This window comes from Oncorhynchus mykiss, chromosome 22 (genome assembly GCF_013265735.2).
Source record: "Oncorhynchus mykiss isolate Arlee chromosome 22, USDA_OmykA_1.1, whole genome shotgun sequence".
NCBI lineage: Eukaryota > Metazoa > Chordata > Actinopteri > Salmoniformes > Salmonidae > Oncorhynchus > Oncorhynchus mykiss.
The window spans coordinates 7,301,267-7,326,019 of NC_048586.1; the positions used below are offsets into that span (position 1 = coordinate 7,301,267).

General features: G+C 42.3%; 1 protein-coding gene across 1 annotated transcript; it reads right to left on the reverse strand.

Moving 5' to 3' along the window:
- Positions 1-22,330: 22,330 nt before the first annotated feature.
- On the reverse strand, positions 22,331-24,753 carry LOC110501290 (protein CXorf21). Its single transcript, XM_021578741.2, has 2 exons — positions 24,574-24,753; positions 22,331-24,026 (listed from the first exon to the last, which is right to left on the reverse strand). Exon 2 carries the CDS (start codon positions 24,022-24,024, stop codon positions 22,819-22,821), a length of 1,206 nt encoding a protein of 401 aa, XP_021434416.1. The 5' UTR covers positions 24,025-24,026; positions 24,574-24,753; the 3' UTR covers positions 22,331-22,818.

Sequence of the window (24,753 nt, forward strand, 5' to 3'; positions counted from 1 at the left end):
CAGTCACGCTTAGGGAAGAGCACAGTATGTGCAGAGTCTTATGCTTCCATAGCTGTCGTTGTTCTAAGCAAGTAGATGTGTTAAGTCTCACAAGTTCAACCCCTATGGAGCACCAATGCTAGTTTCCTTCAAATGAAATTGTCTAAATTGGTTCACACATGTTTCCTTAGCCATGTATGTGTGGTTTTGAAACATTTCTCAAATCCAGTAGAGTGATCAGGAAGTATAACAGAGTTATCATCTATGGCTGTTACTTATTCACAAAACGTTTTCATTGTATTTTGGTATGCATCCTCCTTTAACACTAAATTAGAACAGAGGCATGTTTCAAATCAGTATGTGAAGAGTATAATACTGTTGTTTGTGTGTGTGTCAAATCAAATTAAATTGTATTTGTCACAGACACGTGTTTAGCAGATGTTATTGCCGGTGTAGCGAAATGCTTGTTGTGTTTCTAGCTCCAACAGTGCAGTAATATCTAACAATTTCACAACAATACACACAATACACGCAAATCTAAAGTAAGGGAGGCGGGGAGCCTAGTGGTTAGAGCGTTGGACTAGTAACCAAAAAATGACAAGATCAAATCCCCGAGCTGACAAGGCAAAAATATGTCGTTCTACCCATAAACAGGGCAATTAACCCACTGTTACTATGCAGTCATTGAAAATAAGAATTTGGTCATAACTGACTTGCCAAGTTAAATAAAGGTAAAAAAAAAAGGAATGGAATTATGTGTGTGTGTGTGTGTGTGTGTGTGTGTGTGTGTGTGTGTGTGTGTAACCTTAACAGAGATTTCAGGCAGGTAGTGGAGGTTGTAGAGCTTTGTGGTAATGTAGAAGCAAAAGTCTGGAGTGTACTTTGGGTCTTTTGTACTTGATAGTGGAGTCTCCCAGGTGGATGCAGATGGCACCAGTCTGCTTGAGCAGCAGGGGCTCCAGGATGGCATCCAGCTCCTCACCAATGTTCTCCAGGAGCATTAACAACAGGGCTGTGTTCAATAACACTGAGCAGATGCATGAATGCCAAACACATGGTACTAATGCCAATGTAAAGATGGAAAAAATGTCATTATCTGGTTGAAATGATGTTTGAAAAACATATTTCCCCAGACAAAACAAAACACACATCCTTTTTCAATCAGTATACATCCTGATCATGAATGATTTTCAACCAATGTTACCCCCTGGGAAGGGAGTTGTACTTGTGACTTTTGAGAGTAGAACAGTTCATTTTAAGGTTAGATCACACTTGGCAAATTATAGACTGCTTTGTAATAGAACTGCTCTGAGCTAATACCCCTGAAAAAACAGTACAGTCATGGTTTTGAGAATGACAGAAATACTAATTTTCACAAAGTCTGCTGCCTCAGTTTGTATGATGGCAACTTGCATATACTACAGAATGTTATGAAGAGTGATCAGATGAATTGCAATTAATTGCAAAATCCCTCTTTGCCATGCAAATGAACTGAGTCCCCAAAAACATTTCCACTGCATTTCAGCCCTGCCACAAAAGGACCAGCTGACATCATGTAGGTGATTCTCTAAACCTCTTAGAGCTCTAGGGGCGCTATTTCATTTTTGGATAAAAAACGTTCCCGTTTTAAGCGCGATATTTTGTCACGAAAAGATGCTCGACTATGCATATTCTTGACAGTTTTGGAAAGAAAACACTCTGAAGTTTCAGAATCTGCAAAGATTTTGTCTGTAAGTGCCCCAGAACTCATTCTACAGGCGAAACCAAGATGATGCATCACCCAGGAATTAGCAGAATTTCTGAAGCTCTGTTTTCCATTCTCTCCTTATATGGCTGTGATTGGGCAAAGAAAGAGCCTACACTTTCTGTCGTTCGCCCAAGGTCTTAGCAGCATTGTGACGTATTTGTAGGCATATCATTGGAAGATTGGCCATAAGAGACTACATTTTCCAGAGGTCCGCCCGGTGTCCTTTGTCTAAATTTGTGCGTAATCTTCAGGTGCGGGCATTTTCTCCTGGGATTCAGGAGAGAAAGCATGTGTCCAAGAACGATGTATCAATGAAGAGATATGTGAAAAACACCTTGAGGATTGATTCTAAACAACGTTTGCCATGTTTTCAGTCGATATAAATGATTTTATTTGAAGGCTTTTATGTTTTTGTTAATGTTGCGTGCTGGATGCTAACGCTAATGCTAACGCTAAATGCTAACGCGAAATGCTAACTCTAGCTAGCTACTTTTACACAAATGATTGTTTTCCTATGGTTGAGAAGCATATTTTGAAAATCTGAGATGACAGTGTTGTTTACAAAAGGCTAAGCTTGAGAGATGGCATATTTATTTCATTTCATTTGCGATTTTCATAAATAGTTAACGTTGTGTTATGCTAATGAGCTTGCTGATAGATTTACACAATCCTGGATACAGGGGTTTTTTCATAGCTAAACGTGACGCAGAAAACGGAGCGATTTGTCCTAAACAAATAATCTTTCAGGAAAAACTGAACATTTGCTATCTGAGAGTCTCCTCATTGAAAACATCTGAAGTTCTTCAAAGGTAAATGATTTTTTTGAATGCTTTTCTGTTTTTTTGTGTAAATGTTGCCAGCTGAATGCTAATGCTAAATGCTACGTTAGCCATCAATACTGTTACACAAATGCTTGTTTTGCAATGGTTGAGAAGCATATTTTGAAAATCTGAGATGACAGTGTTGTTAACAAAAGGCTAAGCTTGAGAGCTAGCATATTTATTTCATTTCATTTGCGATTTTCATGAATAGTTAACGTTGCGTTATGGTAATGAGCTTGAGTCTGTATTCACGAACCCGGATCCGGGATGGGGAGATCAGAAAGGTTAACACAGGTGTGAGTGTTGATGAGAACAAGTCTGGAGATCACTCTGTCATGCTGATTGAGTTCGAATAACAGACTGCAAGCTTCAAAAGGAGGGTGGTGATTGGAATCATTGTTCTTCCCTTGTTAACCATGGTTACCTGCAAGGAAACATGTGCCGTCATCATTGCTTTGCACAAAAAGGGCTTCACAGGCAAGGATATTGCTGACAGTAAGATTGCACCTAAATCAACCAATTATTGGATCCTCAAGAATATCAAGGAGAGCAGTTCAATTGTTGTGAAGAAGGCTTCAGAATGTCCAGCAAGCGCCAGGACCGTCTCCTAAAGTAAATTCAGCTGTGGATCGGGGCACCACCAGTACAGAGCTTGCTCTGGAATGGCAGCAGGCAGCTGTGAGTGCATCTGCACGAAGACTTTTGGAGGATGGCCTGGTGTCAAGAAGGGCAGAAAGAAGCCACTTCTCTCCAGGAAAAACATCAGGGACAGACTGATATTCTGCAAAAGGTACAGGGATTGGACTGCTTAGGACTGGGGTAAAGTCATTTTCTCTGATGAATCCCCTTTTCAATTGTTTGGGGCATATGGAAAAAAGGAGACAAGGTGAGAGCTTACCGTCAGTCCTGTGTCATGCCAACAGTAAAGCATCCTGAGACCATTCATGTGTGGGGTTGCTTCTCAGCCAAGGGAGTGGGCTCACTCACAATTTTGCCTAAGAACACAGCCATGAATAAAGAATGGTACCAACTTATCCTCCGAGAGCAACTTCTCCCAACCATCCAGGAACAGTTTGGTGACGAACAATGCCTTTTCCAGCATGATGGAGCACCTTGCCATAAGGCAAAAGTGATAACTAAGTGGCTCGGGGAGTAGAACATCGATATTTTGGGTCCATGGCCAGGAAAATCCCCAGACCTTAATCTCATTGAGAACTTGTGGTCAATCCTCTAGAGGCGGGTGGACTAACGTAAACCCACCAATTCTGACAAACTCCAAGCATTGATTATGCAAGAATGGGCTGCATCAGGATGTGGCCCATAAGTTAATTGACAGCATGCCAGGGCTGTCACATTCTGACCTTTATTTTCCTTTTTGTTTTGTCTTTATTTAGCATGGTCAGGGTGTGAATTGGGGTGGGCAGTCTATGTTTTGTGTTTCTATGTTTAGGTTTCTGTTTCGGCGTAGTATGGTTCTCAATCAGAGGCAGGTGTCGTTAGTTGTCTCTGATTGAGAATCATACTTAGGTAGCCTGGGTTTCACTGTTGGTTTGTGGGTGTTTGTTTCCGTGTCTGTGTTTGTCACCACACGGGACTGTTTCGGTTTTGTTATTTCACGTATTTGTTTATTGTTTTTGTATTTCATAGTGTTCATTGCTTTTGTTATTAAAATAGTCATGAACACTTACCACGCCGCATCTTGGTCCGATCCTTACTCCTCTTCAGACGAAGAGGAGGAAATCTGCCGTTACAAGGGCGGATTGCAGAGGTCTTGAAAAAGAAGGGTCGACTCTGCATCAACTTCATGTAATTGTCAACAAAAGCCTTTGACACTTATGAAATGCTTGTAATTATACTTCAGTATTCCATAGTAACATCTGACAAAAATATCTAAAGACACTGAGGCAGCAGACTTTGTGAATATTAATATTTGTGTCATTCTTAAAACTTTTGGCCACGACTGTAGACTTTTGACGCCCTTCCAACGTCCTCTGGTTAGCACCGTGACACTCCATTATTAAACCCTTAAAAACCTTTTAAGGATATGGCAGACATACGCCCCCTTTGGAGAGATTGGGTACCCCTAGTAAACTGGAAAAAAAATCTGTCAAAAATTGTTAATATATGCAAATAAAAATTATTATTGGATAGAAAACACTCTAAAGATTCTAAAACCGTTGGAATTATGTCTGTAAGTATAGCAGAACTCACAGGGCAGGCATTCTTCCAAACTAGTTTTTGTGGCCATGAAAGTTGGAGCAACTTTGACGTCATGGCCCCCACCCTTCCCAACCAGCTATGATTCTGGGGACACTTTCTATCTCTTCCGCTAGATGTCCTCTTTCATTAGAGCTTCAAACCGTTCAAATCCCGCGAGAATTGACCCTATGGGAGTGAAATTAGTGCGTGCCACGAGAGAATAGGCTGTGCGTATGGGCGCGAATTGGTCACAGCCATTCCTTTGTTTCCAGCACTCAAGAGAAGGGCAGACGATGGCCGATTGAATTGAAGTTTGTTTTGCACGTCTAAAACATCATAAAGCTTGCTTCTGCACTTAGTTTGACCTGTTTAGTCGACATATAATGTGTAATTTTGAAGTTTTGATGCGCAACTTATCCGGACCAGAGGACGTTTTGGGTGCATTTCAGCTGATGTTATTAGCAGTAGCTAATACAAAGACGCAAGACTTGAAACCAAACGATGTATTGGGTAAGTATGAAGCCTTCCAGAACATTCTGAACGAAGACCATCGAAGGTAAGGGAATATTTATGCTTAAATCTGTGTTTCTGTTGACTCCAACATTACGTGGAAATGTAGCTTGGAACTGAGCGCTGTCTCAGCATATGGAATAGTGTGCGATTTCTGTAACGTTAAAAATAAATCTAACACAGCGGTTGCATAAAGAAGCAGTGTATCTTTCTAACTATATGTAGAACATGTATATTTAGTCAAAGTTTATGATGTCTATTTACGTTATCTTGCCGCGCTACATAGATTTCCTGCGGGCATTTTTGAGTAATTTCTGAAGGTGAACTCACTGTAAATGGACATTTATGGATATAAATGGCATATTATTGAAAAAAAAAAATATGTACTGTGTAATATGTCATATTACTGTCATCTGATGAAGATTTTCAAAAGGTTAGTGAGCGATTTATTTTTTAATCCTGCGTTTGTTGATTGCATGTTTTGGCTATTGAAATGAGCTGTGTCTGGTGGTGGTTTTACATATATATGTGCTATGTTTTCGCCGTAAAACATTTTAGAAATCTGACTTGCTGGCTAGATGAACAAGATGTTTATCTTTCATTTGAGCTATTGGACTTGTTAATGTGTGGAGGTTAAATATTTTTAAGAATATTTTTGCGTTCCATGCGCCACCGTTTCAGCTGCACGTGGGAGGGTTGATTCCCAATTGGGAACCAATATCGTAAACAGGTTAAGGACCGTGTTACTACCCCTCCTAGCAAACAATTACTGGTCTTCAGCCCTGTCATACCGAAGCTTCTGTTCCCAAGACTTAATCATTCCCCTGGGGATGCCTAAAGTGTTCTCTGCACCTTGTCTTGGATATGATTAAGAGACGGAATACATTTGCTCATGTTAACTTAGCAATTCCATCAATAATTGACTTCACTACTTATTTTGATGCCATGATAGAATTGGGCCAACTTTCAGTCTTTTAGAATTTTGAATATTGTTCTAATTCTAGACAATGTTAAATAGTATTATTTAAACATTCCCCATGTAATGTTAACTAGTTCAATAATACTTGTATAGTAATTTAATAGAATATCTATGGTCCCAACGCTCCAAATATATAGCTCTCTTCTCAACTCTTTCCAACCATTGTGAATCACAGCATATCTCAGATAAGTGATATTAAGATAACATAATCATAAGCTAACATAATAACATAATCGTGCTTCTACACCTGCATTGCTTGCTTGTTTGGGGTTTTAGGCTGGGTTTGAGATATCAGCTGATGTAAGAAGGGCTATATAAATACATTTGATTTGATTTGAAATTTGATTTGATAAGCTCCCATCACTGATCTATGTGGGCATACCGAGTTGAAAATAGAGAGTAATACAGTGGCAAGAAAAAGTATGTAAACCCTTTTGGAATTACCTGGATTTTTGCCAAAAATTGGTCCTAACATTTAATCTGATCTTCATCTAAGTCAAAACAATAGACAAACACAGTATGCTTAAACTAATAACACACAAATTATTGTATTTTTCTTGTCTATATTGAATACATCATTTAAACATTCACAGTGTAGGTTGAAAAAGGTATGTGAACTCCTAGGCTAATGACCTCCAAAAGCGAATTGGAATCAGGAGTCAGCTAACCTGGAGCCCAATCAATGAGACGAGATTGGAGATGTTGGTTAGAGCTGCCCAGCCCTTTAAAAAACACTCATAAAATGTAAGTTTGCTATTCACAAGAAGCATTCCCTGATGTGAACCATGACTCGAACAAAAGAGATCTCAGAAGACCTAAGATTAAGAATTGTTGACTTACTTAAATGTGGAAAGGGTTACAAAAGTATCTCTTATAGACAAATTGTCTATAAATGGAGAAAGTTCAGCACTGTTGCTACTCTCCCTAGGAGTGGCCGTCCTGCAAAGATGACTGCAAGAGCACAGCACATAATGCTCAATGAGATTAAAAATAATCTTAGTGTTAGCTAAATACTTACAGAAATCTCTGGAACATGTTAACATCTCTGACTAAACAAGAATGGTGTTCATGGGAGGACACCATGGAAGAAGCCACTGCTGTCCAAAAAAACATTGCTGCACTTCTGAAATTCGCAAAAGAGCACCTTGATGTTCCACAGCGCTTCTGGCAAAATATTATGTGGACAGATGAAACTTAAGGAACACACATCACTACATGTGGAGAAAAAAAGGCACAGCAATCCGACATCAAAACCTCGTCCCAACTGTAAAGTATGGTGGAGGGAACATCATGGTATGGGGCTTGCTTTGCTGCCTCAGGGCCTGGACAGCTTGCTATCATCGACAGAAAAATGAATTCCCAAGTTTATCAAGACATTTTGCAGGAGAATGTAAGGCTATCTGTCTGCCATTTGAAGCTCAACAGAGGTTGGGTGATGCAACAGGACAACGACCCAAAACACAGAGGTAAATCAACAACAGAATGGCTTCAACAAAATAAAATACGCTTTCTGGAGTAGTCCTGACCTCAACATGATTGGGATGCTGTGCCATGACCTCAAGAGAATGGTTCACACCAGACATCCCAAGAATATTGCTGAAGTGAAACAGTTTTGTCAAGAGGAATGGTCCACAATTCCTCCTGACCATTGTGGGGGTCTGATCCCCAACTACAGAAAATGTTTGTTTGAAGTTATTGCTGCCAAAGGAGGGTCAACCAGTACTTTTTCCACCATGCACTGTGAATGTTTACACAGTGTGTTCAAAAAGACATGAAAACGCATAATTGTTTGTGTGTTATTAGTTTAATTAACTTAAGGCTATGGGTTCCCCTACAGGAACTCCACCCCCACGTTCAGCTGAAACGGTGCCGCAGGGAATGCAAAAATATTCTTAGAAATATTTAACCTCCACACATTAACAAGTCCAATACCTCAAATGAAAGATAAACACCTTGTTCATCTACCCAGCGTGTCAGATTTTTAAAAGGTTTTACGGCGAAAACATAGCACATATATATGTCAAACCATATTTATGTTAGACCACCACCAAAACAAAGAAAAAAAGTAGCCATTTTGTAAAAGCAAAATATAAATTGACATTAGCAGGATTTAAAAAAAATAATTCACCAACCTCTTAAATCTTCATCATATGACATGTTACACAGTACATTTATGTTTTGTTCGATAATATGCATTTTATATCCATAAATCTCTGTTTATGTTGACGCCATGTTCAGAAAATTCTCCAAAATATCCGGAGGAATTATAGAAAGCTACGCCAGACAACAGAAATACTCATCATAACCTTTGACTAAAGATACATGTTCTACATATAATTAAAAAGATACACTGGTTCTTAATGCAACCGCTGTGGCACATTTTTTTTTTACGTTATGGAAAAAGCCTAACATTGCAATAATCTGAGACGGCGCTCAGACGTAACAATATTTCTCCGCTATGTTGGAGTCAACAGAAATACAAAATTACAACGTAAATATTCCCTTACCATACCTTAAGGGAACATTTTGACATTTCGTGTATAGTTAGTGAGAAAGTCCATATTGCAAATGTACGGTCCCTTACTAGACGTCCGAAAACGTTTGTAAAATTTGCGGTCGGCGTCGGGCCGTGCGGTAGGGCCGGACCTACCGGGAAGTCATCGAATGAACTTTGTTGGACATTCGGTTTCCGTTTTATAAAATAATCAAATTTTGGTCATTTTTCCGCTGTCCCGGAAATTCCCACAAGAGGGCATAAGGAATCATATTGCTATTGTACAAAACATCATGAATCATGACGGGGCCTTATCTCGAAAACGGAAAATATTACGAAGCCGAAACTTGGTGAGCGTAGGTTTGGGCAGTTGGCCCCGAACAAGATGGCGTCTAGGCCTCAACGGTTCTGGAGTTATGGCCATTTCTCTGGGATTAAAGGTCCAAAATGAAAATAGAGAAATTATTTTTCCACTTCACGTCAAAGTCAAGGAGCCTCCGGTGTCAATAAAAAAAGAACCAGCCATTTATCTATCGTCATTTAAGAGAAATCGTACAATGACAAATTGGTGATGTTCACAAATAGCCTTTTTTTTCAACAGTTGCAGGGTGTTCATACGAATCTTTTTAAAGTGTGCTGTGGAGCTCTGCGAGATTTCTGTGATTTTCTATGATTTTCTGAAATAACACACACTCACTAAACCCTCCGTAAATAACTCAGTTCTTAACGTAAATACTTATAACTCAGGATTCTGTAAAGGCATACCCCAATGAGGATATGAGTTTATTTTCCTGTGCCAACCGGAAGTGCCTTAAATGGTGTCATAGTGGCAGTTCCCAAGGGTTAAAAAGGTCAGATCTTTTCAAAACTTCAAATGTGTGATTAGGCAACCCCATAAACTGTAAGTCAGTCATTTCTCCCAACAGATGTCAAAGAAAAGCTCTCAAACACACAAACAGCAAGGATGGAGTGACAAAGTGCAGTGCTTAAAGACACAGAGAGCAGGCAATGGCATTACCATAATCCCTAGGCCGTGCCGAGTTCAACGAGATATCCCGCTTGACCGTAGCTCGCTCGGTCTAGGCGTAGCGACCATTAGAAAAGTAGGCCCAAAATGAAGCCTGCCCCACAATGTAATTTGCTTTTGGGTGACAGTGAGAGAACCGTTAGGGTGAGAAGAAAAATTCCACCACAGGAATGTTCCTAAGGTCCTCTCGATCTGTGCAAGCCTAACCTTGACCGTGTGGCATTAACCCTTCACACAAAACAGGGTTTTTTGATCTCACAGATTACAATGACATCTCTCCCCATAGGAATACATTGCCTGCACCCCTAAATTCAACCTGAAGCCTATGTGGGTTATGAATGCCGTATGAACCTGTCTTCGGTGACAGTCCATCAGGCCACTATGAGGTCTACCTGTGTTGATTCTAAGCTTCCTGGACCAACCGGAAGTGGTTAAAATCACCCTAAAAGTGTATATCCATACCCTGCCTGCAGTTTGATAGACATAGTGCATTCAACCCTGTGTAAATCAGTCAGTTCTGAACGTAAAGACTTAAAACTCAGGATTCTGTAAAAGCATACCCCAATGAGGATATGTGTTGACTTATAGCTTCCTGTGCCAACCGGAAGTGCCATAATTGGTGTCTCAGGGGCTGTTTCGAAGGGTTAAAAAAGTCAGATCTGTCCAAAACTTCATATGTGTGATTAGGCAACCCCCATGAACTGTAAATAAGTCATTTTTCCCATAACATTTCTAAGGAAAACTAAATCACACTAACACACAACTTGGAAGGAGGGACGTATTGGGGTGCGTAGAGACAGTCAGTGGCTGCAATAGTTAGCTTTGTTCGAGCTAAAAAACAACCGTTAGACCTAGAGTTCTGAAACTTTAGAAACCTGTTCTAGACCTCCGGTCAATAGTGCGTGGTGAGTTAGGTGGCTCTAGAAGGTTCTCGGACCGAGGAACAGCCTCGTACATTTGCAATGACTTCAATTCATTTTGACCATTACGAAAATGACGACATTTAGAAAAGTCTCAGAGACGCAAGGCTAGGTGCAGTGAAACCGGCTCGGCCCATAGAGACGGACCCCAACGTTTCTGTCCGATAGCTCATTCAAGGACCCCGTAGCAAGGCATGTAAAAAAGTGGATTTTCAGCACAAATTAGGGTTTTGCTCGGGCACCGAAGGACCTATCGAGCCGAAACTCGGGATTCAGGGTCGCCTCACATAGGCCTAAACGTAATGTCCGAACTGGACCCGCAGCTAGAACGTAACTATGTGTTTTACGTTTTTATTATGTTTTAAACTGAAGGCGCTGTGAATTATGGGCCTGCTCTGACATATGTGATAGTAGGCTTCTAAATGAGTTGGAAAAAGTGGGTTTGGTGTCAATTGGTATCAGTTTGGTGTCATAATGACATCTAATTGACTGATGGACACTGACTTGCTAGTTGACTTTTGTACATTTGCAATGTGTTTAAACGGAGAGGGAACATCACCAAAATGGCATTCTGAAATCAACACAAAAAATGGCATCACCATAGTCTCCAGACTGTGCCGAGTTCAACGAGATATCCCGCTTGACCGTAGCTCGCTCGGTCTAGGCGCAGCGACCATTAGAAAAGTAGGCCCAAAATGAAGCCTGCCCCACAATGTCATTTGCTTTTGGGTGACAGTGAGAGAACCGTTAGGGTGAGAAGAAAAATTCCACCACGGGAATGTTCCTAAGGTCCTCTCGATCTGTGCAAGCCTAACCTTGACCGTGTGGCATTAACCCTTCACACAAAACAGGGTTTTTTGATCTCACAGATTACAATGACATCTCTCCCCATAGGAATACATTGCCTGCACCCCTAAATTCAACCTGAAGCCTATGTGGGTTATGAATGCCGTATGAACCTGTCTTCGGTGACAGTCCATCAGGCCACTATGAGGTCTACCTGTGTTGATTCTAAGCTTCCTGGACCAACCGGAAGTGGTTAAAATCACCCTAAAAGTGTATATCCATACCCTGCCTGCAGTTTGATAGACATAGTGCATTCAACCCTGTGTAAATCAGTCAGTTCTGAACGTAAAGACTTAAAACTCAGGATTCTGTAAAAGCATACCCCAATGAGGATATGTGTTGACTTATAGCTTCCTGTGCCAACCGGAAGTGCCATAATTGGTGTCTCAGGGGCTGTTTCGAAGGGTTAAAAAAGTCAGATCTGTCCAAAACTTCATATGTGTGATTAGGCAACCCCCATGAACTGTAAATAAGTCATTTTTCCCATAACATTTCTAAGGAAAACTAAATCACACTAACACACAACTTGGAAGGAGGGACGTATTGGGGTGCGCAGAGACAGTCAGTGGCTGCAATAGTTAGCTTTGTTCGAGCTAAAAAACAACCGTTAGACCTAGAGTTCTGAAACTTTAGAAACCTGTTCTAGACCTCCGGTCGATAGTGCGTGGTGAGTTAGGTGGCTCTAGAAGGTTCTCGGACCGAGGAACAGCCTCGTACATTTGCAATGACTTCAATTCATTTTGACCATTACGAAAATGACGACATTTAGAAAAGTCTCAGAGACGCAAGGCTAGGTGCAGTGAAACCGGCTCGGCCCATAGAGACGGACCCCAACGTTTCTGTCCGATAGCTCATTCAAGGACCCCGTAGCAAGGCATGTAAAAAAGTGGATTTTCAGCACAAATTAGGGTTTTGCTCGGGCACCGAAGGACCTATCGAGCCGAAACTCGGGATTCAGGGTCGCCTCACATAGGCCTAAACGTAATGTCCGAACTGGACCCGCAGCTAGAACGTAACTATGTGTTTTACGTTTTTATTATGTTTTAAACTGAAGGCGCTGTGAATTATGGGCCTGCTCTGACATATGTGATAGTAGGCTTCTAAATGAGTTGGAAAAAGTGGGTTTGGTGTCAATTGGTATCAGTTTGGTGTCATAATGACATCTAATTGACTGATGGACACTGACTTGCTAGTTGACTTTTGTACATTTGCAATGTGTTTAAACGGAGAGGGAACATCACCAAAATGGCATTCTGAAATCAACACAAAAAATGGCATCACCATAGTCTCCAGACTGTGCCGAGTTCAACGAGATATCCCGCTTGACCGTAGCTCGCTCGGTCTAGGCGCAGCGACCATTAGAAAAGTAGGCCCAAAATGAAGCCTGCCCCACAATGTCATTTGCTTTTGGGTGACAGTGAGAGAACCGTTAGGGTGAGAAGAAAAATTCCACCACGGGAATGTTCCTAAGGTCCTCTCGATCTGTGCAAGCCTAACCTTGACCGTGTGGCATTAACCCTTCACACAAAACAGGGTTTTTTGATCTCACAGATTACAATGACATCTCTCCCCATAGGAATACATTGCCTGCACCCCTAAATTCAACCTGAAGCCTATGTGGGTTATGAATGCCGTATGAACCTGTCTTCGGTGACAGTCCATCAGGCCACTATGAGGTCTACCTGTGTTGATTCTAAGCTTCCTGGACCAACCGGAAGTGGTTAAAATCACCCTAAAAGTGTATATCCATACCCTGCCTGCAGTTTGATAGACATAGTGCATTCAACCCTGTGTAAATCAGTCAGTTCTGAACGTAAAGACTTAAAACTCAGGATTCTGTAAAAGCATACCCCAATGAGGATATGTGTTGACTTATAGCTTCCTGTGCCAACCGGAAGTGCCATAATTGGTGTCTCAGGGGCTGTTTCGAAGGGTTAAAAAAGTCAGATCTGTCCAAAACTTCATATGTGTGATTAGGCAACCCCCATGAACTGTAAATAAGTCATTTTTCCCATAACATTTCTAAGGAAAACTAAATCACACTAACACACAACTTGGAAGGAGGGACGTATTGGGGTGCGTAGAGACAGTCAGTGGCTGCAATAGTTAGCTTTGTTCGAGCTAAAAAACAACCGTTAGACCTAGAGTTCTGAAACTTTAGAAACCTGTTCTAGACCTCCGGTCGATAGTGCGTGGTGAGTTAGGTGGCTCTAGAAGGTTCTCGGACCGAGGAACAGCCTCGTACATTTGCAATGACTTCAATTCATTTTGACCATTACGAAAATGACGACATTTAGAAAAGTCTCAGAGACGCAAGGCTAGGTGCAGTGAAACCGGCTCGGCCCATAGAGACGGACCCCAACGTTTCTGTCCGATAGCTCATTCAAGGACCCCGTAGCAAGGCATGTAAAAAAGTGGATTTTCAGCACAAATTAGGGTTTTGCTCGGGCACCGAAGGACCTATCGAGCCGAAACTCGGGATTCAGGGTCGCCTCACATAGGCCTAAACGTAATGTCCGAACTGGACCCGCAGCTAGAACGTAACTATGTGTTTTACGTTTTTATTATGTTTTAAACTGAAGGCGCTGTGAATTATGGGCCTGCTCTGACATATGTGATAGTAGGCTTCTAAATGAGTTGGAAAAAGTGGGTTTGGTGTCAATTGGTATCAGTTTGGTGTCATAATGACATCTAATTGACTGATGGACACTGACTTGCTAGTTGACTTTTGTACATTTGCAATGTGTTTAAACGGAGAGGGAACATCACCAAAATGGCATTCTGAAATCAACACAAAAAATGGCATCACCATAGTCTCCAGACTGTGCCGAGTTCAACGAGATATCCCGCTTGACCGTAGCTCGCTCGGTCTAGGCGCAGCGACCATTAGAAAAGTAGGCCCAAAATGAAGCCTGCCCCACAATGTCATTTGCTTTTGGGTGACAGTGAGAGAACCGTTAGGGTGAGAAGAAAAATTCCACCACGGGAATGTTCCTAAGGTCCTCTCGATCTGTGCAAGCCTAACCTTGACCGTGTGGCATTAACCCTTCACACAAAACAGGGTTTTTTGATCTCACAGATTACAATGACATCTCTCCCCATAGGAATACATTGCCTGCACCCCTAAATTCAACCTGAAGCCTATGTGGGTTATGAATGCCGTATGAACCTGTCTTCGGTGACAGTCCATCAGGCCACTATGAGGTCTACCTGTGTTGATTCTAAGCTTCCTGGACCAACCGGAAGTGGTTAAAATCACCCTAAAAGTGTATATCCATACCCTGCCTGCAGTTTGATAGACATAGTGCATTCAACCCTGTGTAAATCAGTCAGTTCTGAACGTAAAGACTTAAAACTCAGGATTCTGTAAAAGCATACCCCAATGAGGATATGTGTTGACTTATAGCTTCCTGTGCCAACCGGAAGTGCCATAATTGGTGTCTCAGGGGCTGTTTCGAAGGGTTAAAAAAGTCAGATCTGTCCAAAACTTCATATGTGTGATTAGGCAACCCCCATGAACTGTAAATAAGTCATTTTTCCCATAACATTTCTAAGGAAAACTAAATCACACTAACACACAACTTGGAAGGAGGGACGTATTGGGGTGCGTAGAGACAGTCAGTGGCTGCAATAGTTAGCTTTGTTCGAGCTAAAAAACAACCGTTAGACCTAGAGTTCTGAAACTTTAGAAACCTGTTCTAGACCTCCGGTCGATAGTGCGTGGTGAGTTAGGTGGCTCTAGAAGGTTCTCGGACCGAGGAACAGCCTCGTACATTTGCAATGACTTCAATTCATTTTGACCATTACGAAAATGACGACATTTAGAAAAGTCTCAGAGACGCAAGGCTAGGTGCAGTGAAACCGGCTCGGCCCATAGAGACGGACCCCAACGTTTCTGTCCGATAGCTCATTCAAGGACCCCGTAGCAAGGCATGTAAAAAAGTGGATTTTCAGCACAAATTAGGGTTTTGCTCGGGCACCGAAGGACCTATCGAGCCGAAACTCGGGATTCAGGGTCGCCTCACATAGGCCTAAACGTAATGTCCGAACTGGACCCGCAGCTAGAACGTAACTATGTGTTTTACGTTTTTATTATGTTTTAAACTGAAGGCGCTGTGAATTATGGGCCTGCTCTGACATATGTGATAGTAGGCTTCTAAATGAGTTGGAAAAAGTGGGTTTGGTGTCAATTGGTATCAGTTTGGTGTCATAATGACATCTAATTGACTGATGGACACTGACTTGCTAGTTGACTTTTGTACATTTGCAATGTGTTTAAACGGAGAGGGACCATCACCAAAATGGCATTCTGAAATCAACACAAAAAATGGCATCACCATAGTCTCCAGACTGTGCCGAGTTCAACGAGATATCCCGCTTGACCGTAGCTCGCTCGGTCTAGGCGCAGCGACCATTAGAAAAGTAGGCCCAAAATGAAGCCTGCCCCACAATGTCATTTGCTTTTGGGTGACAGTGAGAGAACCGTTAGGGTGAGAAGAAAAATTCCACCACGGGAATGTTCCTAAGGTCCTCTCGATCTGTGCAAGCCTAACCTTGACCGTGTGGCATTAACCCTTCACACAAAACAGGGTTTTTTGATCTCACAGATTACAATGACATCTCTCCCCATAGGAATACATTGCCTGCACCCCTAAATTCAACCTGAAGCCTATGTGGGTTATGAATGCCGTATGAACCTGTCTTCGGTGACAGTCCATCAGGCCACTATGAGGTCTACCTGTGTTAATTCTAAGCTTCCTGGACCAACCGGAAGTGGTTAAAATCACCCTAAAAGTGTATATCCATACCCTGCCTGCAGTTTGATAGACATAGTGCATTCAACCCTGTGTAAATCAGTCAGTTCTGAACGTAAAGACTTAAAACTCAGGATTCTGTAAAAGCATACCCCAATGAGGATATGTGTTGACTTATAGCTTCCTGTGCCAACCGGAAGTGCCATAATTGGTGTCTCAGGGGCTGTTTCGAAGGGTTAAAAAGGTCAGATCTGTCCAAAACTTCATATGTGTGATTAGGCAACCCCCATGAACTGTAAATAAGTCATTTTTCCCATAACATTTCTAAGGAAAACTAAATCACAATAACACACAACTTGGAAGGAGGGACGTATGGGGTGCGTAGAGACAGACAGTGGCTGCAATAGTTAGCTTTGTTCGAGCTAAAAAAGAAACGTCAGACCTAGAGTTCCGAAACTTTAGAAACCTGTTCTAGACCTCCGGTCGAGGAACAGCCTTGTACATTTGCAATGACTTCAATTCATTTTGACCATTACGAAAATGACGACATTTAGAAAAGTCTCAGAGACGCAAGGCTAGGTGCATTGAAACCGGCTCGGCCCATAGAGACGGACCCCAACGTTTCTGTCCGATAGCTCATTCAAGGACCCCGTAGCAAGGCATGTAAAAAAGTGGATTTTCAGCACCAATTAGGGTTTTGCTCGGGCACCGAAGGACCTATCGAGCCGAAACTCGGGATTCGGGGTCGCCTCACATAGGCCTACACATAATGTCCGAACTGGACCCGCAGCTAGAACGTAACTATGTGTTTTACGTTTTTATTATGTTTTAAACTGAAGGCGCTGTGAATTATGGGCCTGCTCTGACATATGTGATAGTAGGCTTCTAAATGAGTTGGAAAAAGTGGGTTTGGTGTCAATTGGTATCAGTTTGGTGTCATAAACAAACAATTTGAACTTCTACTTTTAAAAATCCACCTCTCTAAAAACAAGTCTCTCACCGTTGCCGCCTGCTATAGACCACCCTCTGCCCCCAGCTGTGCTCTGGACACCATATGTGAACTGATTGCCCCCCATCTATCTTCAGAGCTTGTGCTGCTAGGCGACCTAAACTGGAACATGCTTAACACCCCAGCCATCCTACAATCTAAACTTGATGCCCTCAACCTCACACAAATTATCAATGAACCTACCAGGTACCTCCCCAAAGCCTTAAACACGGGCACCCTCATAGATATCATCCTAACCAACTTGCCCTCTAAATACACCTCTGCTGTTTTCAACCAAGATCTCAGCGATCACTGCCTCATTGCCTGCATCCGTAATAGGTCAGTGGTCAAACGACCTCCACTCATCACTGTAAAACGCTCCCTGAAACACTTCAGCGAGCAGGCCTTTCTAATCGACCTGGCCGGGGTATCCTGGAAGGATATTGATCTCATCCCGTCAGTAGAGGATGCCTGGATATTTTTTTTAAATGCCTTCCTAACCATCTTAAATAAACATGCCCCATTCAAGAACCAGGAATAGATATAGCCCTTGGTTCTCCCCAGACCTGACTGCCCTTAACCAACACAAAAACATCCTATGGCGTTCTGCATTAGCATCGAACAGCCCCCGTGATATGCAGCTGTTCAGGGAAGCTAGAAACCATTATACACAGGCAGTTAGAAAAGCCAAGGCTAGCTTTTTCAAGCAGAAATTTGCTTCCTGCAACACTAACTCAAAAAAGTTCTGGGACACTGTAAAGTCCATGGAGAATAAGAACCCCTCCTCCCAGCTGCCCACTGCACTGAAGATAGGAAACACTGTCACCACTGATAAATCCACCATAATTGAGAATTTCAGTAAGCATTTTTCTACGGCTGGCCATGCTTTCCACCTGGCTACTCCTACCCCGGTCAACAGCACTGCACCCCCCACAACAACTCGCCCAAGCCTTCCCCATTTCTCCTTCTCCCAAATCTGCTCAGCTGATGTTCTGAATGAGCTGCAAAATCTGGACCCCTACAAATCAGCCGGGCTAGACAATCTGGACCCTTTCTTTCTAAAATTATCTGCCAAAATTGTTGCCACCCCTATTACTAGCCTGTTCAACCTCTCTTTCGTGTCGTCTGAGATTCCCAAAGATTGGAAAGCAGCTGCGGTCATCCCCCTCTTCAAAGGGGGTGACACTCTTGACCCAAACTGCTACAGACCTATATCTATCCTACCATGCCTTTCTAAGGTCTTCGAAAGCCAAGTCAACAAACAGATTACCGACCATTACGAATCTCACCATACCTTCTCTGCTATGCAATCTGGTTTCAGAGCTGGTCATGGGTGCACCTCAGCCACGCTCAAGGTCCTAAATTATATCTTAACCGCCATCGATAAGAAACATTACTGTGCAGCCGTATTCATTGATCTGGCCAAGGCTTTCGACTCTGTCAATCACCACATCCTCATCGGCAGACTCGACAGCCTTGGTTTCTCAAATGATTGCCTCGCCTGGTTCACCAACTACTTCTCTGATAGAGTTCAGTGTGTCAAATCGGAGGGTCTGCTGTCCAGACCTCTGGCAGTCTCTATGGGGGTGCCACAGGGTTCAATTCTTGGATCGACTCTCTTCTCTGTATACATCAATGAGGTCGCTCTTGCTGCTGGTGAGTCTCTGATCCACCTCTACGCAGACGACACCATTCTGTATACTTCTGGCCCTTCTTTGGACACTGTGTTAACAACCCTCCAGGCAAGCTTCAATGCCATACAACTCTCCTTCCGTGACCTCCAATTGCTCTTAAATACAAGTAAAACTAAATGCATGCTCTTCAACCGATCGCTACCTGTACCTACCCATCTGTCCAACATTACTACTCTGGACGGCTCTGACTTAGAATACGTGGACAACTACAAATACTTAGGTGTCTGGTTAGACTGTAAACTCTCCTTCCAGACCCATATCAAACATCTCCAATCCAAAGTTAAATCTAGAATTGGCTTCCTATTTCGCAACAAAGCATCCTTCACTCATGCTGCCAAACATACCCTTGTAAAACTGACCATCCTACCAATCCTCGACTTTGGCAATGTCATTTACAAAATAGCCTCCAATACCCTACTCAACAAATTGGATGCAGTCTATCACAGTGCAATCCGTTTTGTCACCAAAGCCCCATATACTACCCACCATTGCGACCTGTACGCTCTCGTTGGCTGGCCCTCGCTTCATACTCGTCGCCAAACCCACTGGCTCCATGTCATCTACAAGACCCTGCTAGGTAAAGTCCCCCCTTATCTCAGCTCGCTGGTCACCATTGCATCTCCCACCTGTAGCACACGCTCCAGCAGGTATATCTCTCTAGTCACCCCCAAAACCAATTCTTTCTTTGGCCGCCTCTCCTTCCAGTTCTCTGCTGCCAATGACTGGAACGAACTACAAAAATCTCTGAAACTGGAAACACTTATCTCCCTCACTAGCTTTAAGCACCAACTGTCAGAGCAGCTCACAGATTACTGCACCTGTACATAGCCCACCTATAATTTATCCAAAACAACTACCTCTTTCCCTACTGTATTTAATTTATTTATTTATTTTGCTCCTTTGCACCCCCATTATTTTTATTTCTACTTTGCACATTCTCCCATTGCAAATCTACCATTACAGTGTTTTACTTGCTATATTGTATTTACTTTGCCACCATGGCCTTTTTGCCTTTACCTCCCTTATCTCACCTCATTTGCTCACATCGTATATAGACCTCCGGTCGAGGAACAGCCTCGTACATTTGCAATGACTTCAATTCATTTTGACCATTACGAAAATGACGACATTTAGAAAAGTCTCAGAGACGCAAGGCTAGGTGCATTGAAACCGGCTCGGCCCTGTCTTCGGTGACAGTCCATCAGGCCACTATGAGGTCTACCTGTGTTGATTCTAAGCTTCCTGGACCAACCGGAAGTGGTTAAAATCACCCTAAAAGTGTATATCCATGCCCTGCCTTGCAGTTTGATAGACATAGTGCATTCAACCCTGTGTAAATCAGTCAGTTCTGATTTCCGATTTTTTTTCCAATTTTTTTTTCAAATTTTTTTTCAAATTTTTTTTCTGAGGTTTTTTTTTTTTTTTTTTTTAAATCTGAATTTTTTTTCAGAGTTTTTTTTTCGATTTCTTTTTCCGATTTTTTTTTCTGATTTTTTTTCGGGTTTTTTTTTCCCGATTTTTTTCCGGAGATCTTTTCGGGGTTTTTTTTTCTGAGGTTTTTTCAGATTTTTTTCGTTTTTTTTTCTGAGTTTTTTTTTCAGAGTTTCTTTTCGGATTTTTTTCAGGGTTTTTTTTGTTTTTTTTTTTCAGGTTTTTTCTTCTGAGTTTTTTTTCTGATTTTTTTCTTTATTTTTCAGGGTTTTTTTTGTTTTTTGTCAGAGTTTTTTTTCAGATATTTTTTTCTGATTTTTTTTCCCGATTTTTTTTTCTGATTTTTTTTCCGATTTTTTTTCCCGATTTTTTTTCCCGAATTTTTTTCCGGATTTGTTTTCGGGTTTTTTTTCCGATTTTTTTTCCCGATTTTTTTTCACAATTTTTTTTCCGATTTTTTTACCCGATTTTTTTTCCGGATGTTTTTTCTGGGGTTTTTTTTCGATTTTTTTTCGGGGGGGGTTTTCCGATTTTTTTTCCCGATTTTTTTTTTTCAGTGTTTTTTTTCTGAGTTTTTTTTCTGATTTATTTTTCTGAGTTTTTTTTCTGGGTTTTTTTTCTGAGTTTTTTTTCCCGATTTTTTTGCGGGGTTATTTTTCCGATTTTTTTTCCCAATTTTTTTTTCTGATTTTTTTTCTGGGTTTTTTTTCCGATTTTTTTCCCAATTTTTTTTCTGTTTTTTTTTTCGGATTTTTTTCCCCGATTTTTTATCCCGATTTTTTTTCGCGTTTTTTTTTCCCGATTTTTTTTTTTCACATTTTTTTTCAGATTTTTTTTCCCGATTTTTTTTCCCGAATTTTTTTCCGGATTTGTTTTCGGGTTTTTTTTCCGATTTTTTTTCCCGATTTTTTTTTCCCGATTTTCTTTCCGATTTTTTACCCGATTTTTTTTCCGGATTTTTTTTCGGGTTTTTTTTTTTCGATTTTTTCTCGGGGGGTTTTTTCCGATTTTTTTTCCCGATTTTTTTTTAAAGATTTTTTTTCAGGGTTTTTTTTCTGAGTTTTTTTTCTGATTTCTTTTCTGAGTTTTTTTTCAGGTTTTTTTTTCTGAGTTTTTTCGGGGGTTTTTTTCTGAGTTTTTTTTGCGATTTTTTTGCGGGGTTATTTTTCCGAATTTTTTTCCCAATTTTTTTTTCTGATTTTTTTTATCCCGATTTTTTTTCGCGTTTTTTTTCCCGATTTTTTTTTCGGATTCTTTTTTCCGATTTTTTTTCCCGATTTCTTTTTTCAGATTTTTTTTCGGGTTTTTTTTTCAGATTTTTTTTCCCAATTTTTTTTTCGGGTTTTTTTTCTGGTTTTTTTTTCCAATTTTTTTTCCCGATTTTTTTGCTGTTTTTTTTTTTCCGATTTAAGACTTAGTTGTGATAACATCATTGGCAGTAGACAACAGGGAATGGAAAATAACAACCCATTAGCTGGATGGGTTCAAGGAGAGGATTAGGACAGGAGAGAGAGAGAGAGAGAGAGAGAAAGAGAGAGAGAGAGAGAGAGCAAAAGAGAAGAAAGAGAGAGAGAGAGAGAGAGAGAGAGAGAGAGAGAGAGAGAGAGAGAGAGGAAACATGAGACAAAGAAATAAAAATGTGGCAGAAGGAGATTGTGCCTGCCTTCCTGCCTGTTCTGCAGAGATACAACTCTCGGCTCCCCTCTTGTGGTTGCTTGAAAAAATACAAAAGACAGAGCACACTTCACTACTCAGCTACTGTCTATGGCGCATAAAACTACGTCAAACTTATCTAGATGGTTGTGAGATCTACCTGGACATTCATTGAAGCAATTTGAGTGTTTGCGCCAACGCTTTGACCACTCAAATGTTATATCACCACAGGACTACCTTTAGTGTACGCTACTGTTATGATAATGTATTGGGAATTATCCACTGTACTGGGATCCGTATCAGAGTAACTGACATTTGTGTGATCAACATGTTTATTGATTTTTCACAGACAATAAAACAAGATAAAAACATTAGATAGAATGTCATGTTCTCTTCATGAAAACATGACAACAGTACAGACGTCTTCATTCTCCACCACTGTGTTCCACCTCATTATGGATATTATATCACTGCAGCTATTTGAAAGCGGTCTCGTTTCGTCATAAGAGAACAGTGTGTAGGGGGAACTGAGAGGATAGACAGAGTCTGAGTGAAGGTAATACCAAAGTAGGAAAGGTAGCAACAATTTACATTTTCCATTAGGGTTAAAAACATAGCTGCACACACTCCCTCCTGGTCCTTCCCTGTTCAGAGGCTATTTTTTAAAACTAGGGGGACAGTGAAACTGTCTAGTACTGGAGGGGGGGGCTGAGTCAAGTTGGTTGGACCTCCGTAACAAGACGGTTTCTGAGTGCAGTTGTTTCAGGGGTCAGGGGTCAAAGGATGTCTTTAACTGGGGGGTCAGTGGTGAAGTTGAGCGGTCCCTGAGGTACTCCTAGGCCCCCAGCACCAGCACCAGCACCAGCAGCAGTAGTAGTAGAAGTAGAAGCAGCAGCAACAGTAACAGTAGTAACAGCAGTAGTAACAGTAGCAGCAGTAACAGCAACAGTAGTAGTAGCAGCAGTAACAGCAGTAGTAACAGTAGCAGCAGCAGTAGCAGCAGCAGTAGTAGCAGTGGAGAGCTGCAGGTCAGTTGAGATCTGGAGCAGGGGAGTACTGATCTCACTGGACTGCAGGCCGCTGGCCACCCTCAGCAGGCAGCTGAGCACCATGTCTTTGGCCCGGCCCGCTTCTAGGTGGCCCTCACGGCTCAGCTGCAACGTGATCTGATCCAGGCTGGTAAGAAGCAGCTCTGAAGCCAGCAGGTGGCTGGGGAAACCCTCATTACAACCCCCTTCCCGGGCCATGCTCTCCAGCATGTACTGCTGGTACAGGTCCAGTAGCTTGTGCTCCAGGTAGCGGTTGAGCAGTGAGTTGGAGAGGGGCCCCTCACACCCCTGGAGGAGGAAGCTCCGGTCGCGGCCGCTCCCCGCCCTCCAGCGGGAGGATCCCAAGCCTGAGCCCACCTGGAGAGGATGCAGTGGCCTGTCTTCAGAGGCCCGATCTGGGGGAGAGTCATCTGCGGCTGGGAGGACGTCACAGGAATAGAGGAAGGGGCCGTCGGCCAGGGTATCGCTGCAGGGCAGGAGCTCCCCATCGTGATCCGAAAGAGGCAGCACCTGGTCCCCCCCGATGTGGAGGTCGCTGTAGTTCTGACAGATGCTCTGGCAGGAAGAGGGCACCAGGAAAGGGACGTCACCACCAGAACGAGCCTGCCCAGGGATTTCCATCTCTGGGGAAATGTGTCTGCCAGGATGGGGCCTCTGGGAATGCAAGGCCTGCTGTAGAGAAGAACCCTGGGGCTGGATTTGGGCACTCACCCGGTAGGGCCTCTCGTCTTGGGCCACTCTAGGCAGGATGGAGTGGCCCTTTCTGCTTGGCTGGTCTGGAGAGGCCTGGAGTGTGAAGAGCGGGGCGGCTTTAACCGGCTGTGAGCCAGCCCTGACACTACTCGTGGGGGGCTCTATCACAGGGGGGAGAGGGTCCAGGCTCTCCTGGTCACTACAGTAGGTCATGCTCCATAGTATGCTCTCACACAGCATGGCTGGAAAGGAACACACATATACAGCCGTTTGGTCAGTTTACAGCAGTTTGTGGATAAACTGTCTTTGGTCAGTTTACAGCAGTTTGTGGATAAACTGTCTTTGGTCAGTTTACAGCAGTTTGTGGATAAACTGTCTTTGGTCAGTTTACAGCAGATTGTGGATAAACTGTCTTTGGTCAGTTTACAGCAGTTTGTGGATAAACTGTCTTTGGTCAGTTTACAGCAGATTGTGGATCAACTGTCTTTGGTCAGTTTACAGCAGATTGTGGATAAACTGTCTTTGGTCAGTTTACAGCAGATTGTGGATAAACTGTCTTTGGTCAGTTTACAGCAGATTGTGGATAAACTGTCTTTGGTCAGTTTACAGCAGATTGTGGATAAACTGTCTTTGGTCAGTTTACAGCAGATTGTGGATAAACTGTCTTTGGTCAGTTTACAGCAGATTGTGGATAAACTGTCTTTGAATCCCTTTTGAATATATTTGTTTATATTGTACAATGTATTCATACACTGGGTAGAAATATGCATTTTTGTTTTGACTCCTTACCTTCAAATTCAAACGATGCAACACGTCAAATGACGTAACACTCTTCAAGCAGTCATGCAGTCCACCAACTGTTGCTCTGAGTTGGATGTGTGCTCCTCTCCTCGCTCTATTCATGTCAGTGTCTCCAGTGTGTCCAGGTCTATTGTACCAAGCCAGTGCAGTACCATAGAGCAGTGTGAG

Bases quoted from the DNA above. Each gene is read 5' to 3' on its own strand.
- LOC110501290 (XM_021578741.2), bottom strand. From the start codon at position 24,024: ATGCTGTGTGAGAGCATACTATGGAGCATGACCTACTGTAGTGACCAG.